Source organism: Brassica oleracea, chromosome C9, assembly GCF_000695525.1.
Source record: "Brassica oleracea var. oleracea cultivar TO1000 chromosome C9, BOL, whole genome shotgun sequence".
Classification (NCBI taxonomy): domain Eukaryota; kingdom Viridiplantae; phylum Streptophyta; class Magnoliopsida; order Brassicales; family Brassicaceae; genus Brassica; species Brassica oleracea.
Window position 1 is genome coordinate 42157580 of NC_027756.1, and position 6964 is coordinate 42164543.

At 34.2% G+C, this 6964-nt stretch overlaps 1 protein-coding gene across 1 annotated transcript; it reads left to right on the top strand.

The window, feature by feature from the left end:
* The first annotated feature begins 233 nt into the window (after positions 1-233).
* Positions 234-3711, top strand: LOC106313679. Its single transcript, XM_013751564.1, has 5 exons — positions 234-823; positions 910-1116; positions 1294-1501; positions 2877-2984; positions 3216-3711. Exons 1-5 carry the CDS (start codon positions 602-604, stop codon positions 3359-3361), a joined length of 891 nt encoding a protein of 296 aa, XP_013607018.1. The 5' UTR covers positions 234-601; the 3' UTR covers positions 3362-3711.
* Positions 3712-6964: the final 3253 nt, after the last annotated feature.

Consider the following 6964-nt stretch of genomic DNA (forward strand, 5'->3'; position numbering starts at 1 on the left):
AACACTAAACATGGAATACAAACTTTAAAACATCGTTTGACAAATTTTGTGAACTATAAAAGCTAATTTGACAGGTAATGACTGTATAACATTATCACTATCTAAAATTATCACATATTAGCTGTAAATGGTAGGGGAATCAGTTTAATTGATTACAATGTTATAAGCGAGAAAGAAAGAAAAATGTTATAAGCGAAATTTTAATAAACATTCACCCAAACTAAGAAAGAGTTCGTCATAAATAAATGCATTCATATTTCACGAAAGAAAAAAGAAAAAGAGAAAACTACATATGTAAGTATTATTTTTTAGCTTTCCTTAATCCTTAATCTCTCGTGACTCGCAACAATTGGCAGGTGATCGTAGCGCCTTCCGCTTAAAGCTGTCCATCTGTACGGTCTCCTTCTTTCTTCCTTCTTTATATATCTCTTAACTCAAACTCTTTCTGTCTACTTGCTCTCCTCTGTTTCTCTTGCTCTCTCTATCTCTCTCCCTGGTTGAAGTTTTTTTTTGAAAAAATATCTCTGGTTAAAGTTCGTTTGTTCTGTCTGTATCAATCCAAAGATATTTTCTCTGTTCTTCTAGACAAAGATTCATCAACATGGAATCTACTGAACTGCAAGACATAGATTACTTTAGTTCCTTTTCCGACCACACAAGCCCAACTTTCTTCACTCCAACCACAAGCTCCCTTCGATCTGACTCCGTATCCGAAGACCCGGATTCACCAAAGCCACAGAACGAAGAAGAAGACGAGTACGTGGAAGAGTTGACTCGTCAGATGGCTAACTATATGCTTCAAGATGACGAAAAGCATCAGAAGGTACAAAACTTTTTTCTTGAAACCCAACAGATTCGATTCTTTTCTCTCTTTTTTTTTATTTAATTCTTTTTATACTTTTTGATCAGTCTTGTAGTGGTGGTGGTGGCTCTGGCTCGCCGCAATCTACTCTTTGGTCACCTTTCGCCTCCGGTTACAGCAGCCCTATCGGTCCTTCCAGAGAATCATCGCCACCGCTAACTCCGGTGACGGCGATGGAGACGCAACCCGTTATGATTCCTTTTCAATCAAAACAAGCTTTAATCGATGACCAGATCCGATCTATTCAAGCTAACGTGAGCTCATGTTTTATCACACATTATTTTACCAAAAATCTTCTTTTTATAAAAAAAAAATCCGTCCGTTATAAATCAACGGTTTAGAATTAACCTTAAAGAAAAGAGTTTCGTTACCACCGTCGGATGCATTATCTTTTTAAATAAAAGTTCGTATTAATTTTCTTTTCTATATAGTTTCATAAGATCAAAAAGGAGAAAGATAAGCAACGTACAGATGACGTGTTAGGACACAAAGCAAGGAGCTACCACCAACAACAGAGACCAAGGTCGGGCGTGAAGGCGGTGTTCGTTGACGGGTCAGGTTCGAAAACCGGGTCGGGTGGAACTGGAGTGTTCTTGCCGCGTAGTCATGGTACTGTCGTGGAGACACGCAAGAAATCAGGTTAGAGCCAATAGTAATGTCATATTAATTTATCATTATCAAAAGAAACTTTATTGATTTTAAAAAAGGTTACGTATGATAAAGGACAAAGAAAATAATTAAAGATTGAATGACGTCGTCTTAGTACTTTGAGATTCCTACTTTGTTTTCTAGGGGTTGACAAAGTGGGAATCTTGCATATATACATTAGAAAATTTCATAAATTATCTCCTTAATATAAACCACTGAATCTTATGTTTAGTTAAGAGTGTGTAATTCTTTTTCTGTGGTCGACGAGATGGATAGGATTTCGTATTCCTGCCACACACTTTCAGAATCGACTTTTGGTGTTCCATAAAATTCCATTCGTTCTAATTTTGATAAAGTTCTTATCATTTACTCAAAACGATTTTGTTTGTTCGAGTAAATTAGAAGGATTCAAAAGTTGTGACATGAATGATGAGTAGTTTTAATTGAAATGGTTAAGATTAGGTTGGGTTAGGTTTAGCAATCATCTCAATCTCAAAACTCAATTATTTAGGACAGATATATAATAATATAATCTTTCTCTTACATTATTACATTGTTTGACTGAGTAGATTCCAAAGATTCCTTCTCACCTATTAATCTCTTTTTTCTTTATAAGATTTTGTGTGGATGTCGAGTTGACAGATATACCCTCCTTAGTTAGAATCTTGCCTCAAGTTGTTGGCCCCCATTGTTAGTCCATTTCCATTTCACCAAAAATAGAACCAAATAGGTTCAAAAATCATTATCGTTAAGTTTTTCTAATGACCCCACTTGTTTCTTTCAATAAGTGGATTATAATGTACGATAACCTTAGATATTTATTCATCTCGTGATTCTTTCTCATATCACCGTTCGATCATTAATACCCAAGGCTATAACCCAACCACATAGTGTAAACTTTTTTTCTTTCTAAATATAGTATTATATTCGTTTTGGAATTGAATGGACACTTAAAAGTCTCATACCCACATGGAACATTAGCCAAGGTTGTACGTTCTTTAAACACAAGGACTTGTATATAACATACCAACGTTGAGAATATCTGATTATTTCATATTCGACTCTTAACCGTTACCCAATCTAGGAGTCCGTGGGTTTGTCAACAAATATCATCGACCTTTTATTTGATAAAAAATATTATATGCATCATTTGATTTGATCTGGCTTTAGATATTGGTGAGGTGGTGACCATTCACTACCTATTGTACTGTTATTATTAAGATTTGTTGTCGTTCTGTGAAACTGATGTCTCAACCAAACAGTTTTTGAAGTTATTACTCAGGATTAAGTACAAGTCCAATTTAGTTTGGTTCAGATGTGGATTTAGTTTGGTTCGACTTTGTGGCTGAAAAAATAATTGTTGCAGGATGTTCAACAGTAATAATACCAGCAAGAGTAGTTGAAGCCTTGAAAGTTCACTTTGAAAAATTGGGTGTTCCTTCTACATTCTCTTTTGATATCCCTCCTTTTCATGGTACCAACCCCACCTATCTTTTTCCTTATTCAAATTTCTGTTCTACTATTCTTTTGAGTACAGTAATGATTTTACAATAATTAGTCATAAATATATATAAACAGTAAAAACACTCTCTAATTGAATCATTAAAGTCGATTTGTGAGAAATTCATTACCTAAGTGTTTTTAATATAAACATAGGTTAAACTATTATTTTGATTGATAATTGTTGAAATTTTTTACCATATAGATGCTTTGTTGGTATCCATGAAGAACAAAAATAACAAAAGTAGCTCATCAACTCGGGGCCAAAGTGGACCATTGTACATGGCGGAGACGTCGGCGGAGACGCATCAAGAACCACCGGCGGATTTGCCACATGAATGGACGTACTGATCAAAACATTGGCACATGCCCTTGGTTGCTGAAGTTATAGGTTTCCAAAAGGTAATGTCTTATCGGATTGAATATCTTATAGTGGGATCAAAATCTAAAATAAATAAACAGCTTTAAATAATCATTGTTTTTTGGAAATATGTAGATTTTAATCGGGGTTGAATTTGTTCTTTTATTATTGGTAGTTCTATTAGCTGGTTCAGGTAAAAGAAATAGTTCTTTGATAAAAGAACAATAAATATGCATTTGTATGTTTATACATGTCTATTGTAATAAAAGGGATGTGTTGTTTTTGTAAGATTCCTTGTAATAAAAGCATCGCCAGTGTTATAAAAATAAAATTGATATTATTATTACACCTTAGTTCTTACATTTACTTCGTTTGCTTAAACTTTCTTGTTTACAAATTGCGCTTACAGAATTGCAGCCATGGTTTTTTGAAAAACACAGTATTAGTTTTGTATCCTCAATATATTGTTTTTTCAAAAAGATTATATACAGAATGCGTTTATATATTCTGTGCTCCTCTGTCCATTCGTCCGATTCTGACCTTTTTCTACTAGTGTTTTGAAACCTGACAGGATCCGTGATTGAACCGGTAAATCCGGTGATCCGAATATAATCCGGTTTGGGTTTAATGAAAAACCCATTATTTAAAAATCCAGTAAAATCTGCAAAAAATCACTAAAACACGGAACACGGCAACCGATTCAACCGCTGGTTAAACTAATATTATTTATTAGATTTCTTAATTATGTTATTAAAATTTGTTTTTTGTTCAAATTAAAAAGTGAGATTTTCAGATTTTACTAATATCTTTTTTTCTCATGCCGACTATGTATCTCCTTTTTTTTATTCTTTTTCGTGAATCTAACATGCACTATTTAATTTGTGATTTATTTATGATTTTTTTAAAGATTTTGATGAAGATCTATGTCATTTAAAAAAAATGAAGTGAACGATGATGAAAAGAACCAAAATTAGTTGTTGTAATTTGGTCGGTATTAATTTATTTTTGTTATCGTCTTATCGATAATCTATTATTACAATTTAATATTTAACTTTTTTTTAGGATTTAAAATTTAATTTTACTAGTCACATTCCACATTTAAATACTTAAGGATTTCAAGTCTTGATATCTTTTATTAGATTTCATAACGTCTAATTTGTTACAAAAATTGTTAAATAGTTTGAATTATATTTTGATATTTTGTATGTTTAAATGAAAATAAAAATAAGAAAAATTAAGTGTTTTTTAATATTCTTAAAACATAAAATATGTATTACATTTTTAATAGTTAATATATTATTTTTTTAATAAATTTAATTAATTTATTGATCTGTGGTTTGTTTGGTCAACCCAGTAACTCGATGACCTGATAAGTCCTAATGCCCGGTGTTCGGATTGGGTTTCAAAACATTGATTTCTACCTATTTTTGATTTGCGATTAGTCCCGTATTTTTGATTTGCGATTAGTCCCCCAATATTTTTTATGTTCTTTCTGATGAGCTGAATGTAAATTCCAGACTTAGTTCTAATTTTGATATATGGCAAGTATTTTTCGATCTTCCGACTTCTTCAAAAAGATTCTTTAATGTTAGAAAAAAAAAGATAAAGTTTAAAAAAAAAAATGTGAAAAGATACGACATATTGACATGCTCGTGGCCTCGTGGGTGGTCTTAAATCCGCCGACTTATCGTAATGTGCAAGAATGTTGTTGACTTATTCTTCGTACTTTATAAGGTTCATGTGCACTCACGGTTTGTCATTTATTCATATTAATTCTGAGCCAGTGACGGTGTACACAATACTTTCCCCACTCGTCTGATGTGACTCCTCTTTTTCGTTTTTTGTCTACGTACACCGACAATTTACATAGGTTTTAGGTATTCGTGCGCATACGACTTTATAAAACTAAAATGATACTGCATTAGTTAGGAGAACCGACTATGATAGAAATACGAATATTAAAATTTTGACCGAGCTGTAGTCTAGCAATATCTACATGTTATCGTGTTAAGAATCATGTCAGTTACGTTTGTTGATTTCCAAAATCAAGTTATCAACTTTGTTGGACTCTGTTGTTCCACTAAAACTAAATACATTAATACGGTACTATTCGTTTTAGGTCAATTGGTCAAGTCCGTTTAGTCTTTTGTTTTTGGCACCATCCAAAAGAACCTCATACTAATTAATTTTGACTTGATAATATATCAAACGACGATTGTTTACAATTTTCTGGATATGGAGCTTAGAATAATATCCCAACAAATCCCAACATACGGGTTACCTAGTCTAGTTAAGTAGGTTTAAGGTTGGTTAAGTTCCGGTTAAAGGTTATCAGTTTCAGTTTATCTTTTTCACATATTAACAGAACTTGTTCCTTTCTAACCATCTGTTAATATGTCTTCTTTTTCACATTGGTGATCCAGGTTAACTAGTCCATTCGCTAAACCTTCATGTTAAATAACCTAGGATTTCATGGTGTAAATTTGTGGAAATTCCGGATTCAATTCCTGTGTTGAGCAACAAGTTGCGTGTAGGCATCCTTGTGTTTCGGGTTATCGACCCCCACAACACCACACACGGGTTTTGTACTCTCTATTATAAAAAAAAAAACTGAAACTCCAAAGTCCATATTTAATAAGTCTGATTGCCCCTCAGCGTAAATGCGTATGCAACGAATATGGAAACGGTATGGAACACCTCTTAAATAATACAGACAATTTATGTATGTATATGAGCCGTATATGACTTTGATATATCGAGATCCACGAATCTTACCATCTTATTTTGTTCCTTTTGGTTTCCACAAAGTCACTTATTTTCTTCTATATATTTTAGCTTTTCCAGATGAGACTTCTCTAACTTATGAGAATGGATAAACTGGGGATACAGAATGAGGGAGGTATGGAAACATATCTTGGAATCCCAGAAGATATCAGCGGATCTAAATGCAAGCTATTTGCGTTCCTGAAGGAGAAATTAATGCATAGAGTGAATGGATGGACGGGGAGGTGTCTATCAAAAGGAGGAAATGAAGTTTTGATAAAATCTATACTGTTAGCACTCCCGACATATGTTATGTCTACCTTTTTGCTCCCGCTGGAGATATGTGAGAACCTCGCAAGTGCCATTGCACAATTCTGGTGGAGCTCAAATCCACCAAAGAGAGGGATTCATTGGGCTAAATGGGAGAAGATGTGTTTACCAAGAGAAGAGGGCGGGATTGGTTTCCGTATGATCCATGAGTTCAACCTGGCTTTACTAGCCAAACAACTATGGAGACTAGTCCAATTCCCCGACTCGTTGGTAGCTCGAGTATTGAGAGGAAGATATTATAGAATGAGCTCGCCGTTACGATTGCATTCTGTGAGTGTCCCATCCTACGTCTGGTCCAGCATATCAGCGGCACGAAAATTACTACTTTTGGGGATCAGACAAAAAATTCATTCTGGATATGAGGTTAGGGCTTGGGAGGATCCTTGGATCCCTACTACACCAGCTAGGCCGGCAAGACCTATTGCTCCAGTCCTCCATCCAAACTTGAGAGTTAGTGACCTCATTAATGGGGAAACAAGGGCGTCGGATGATGGATTACT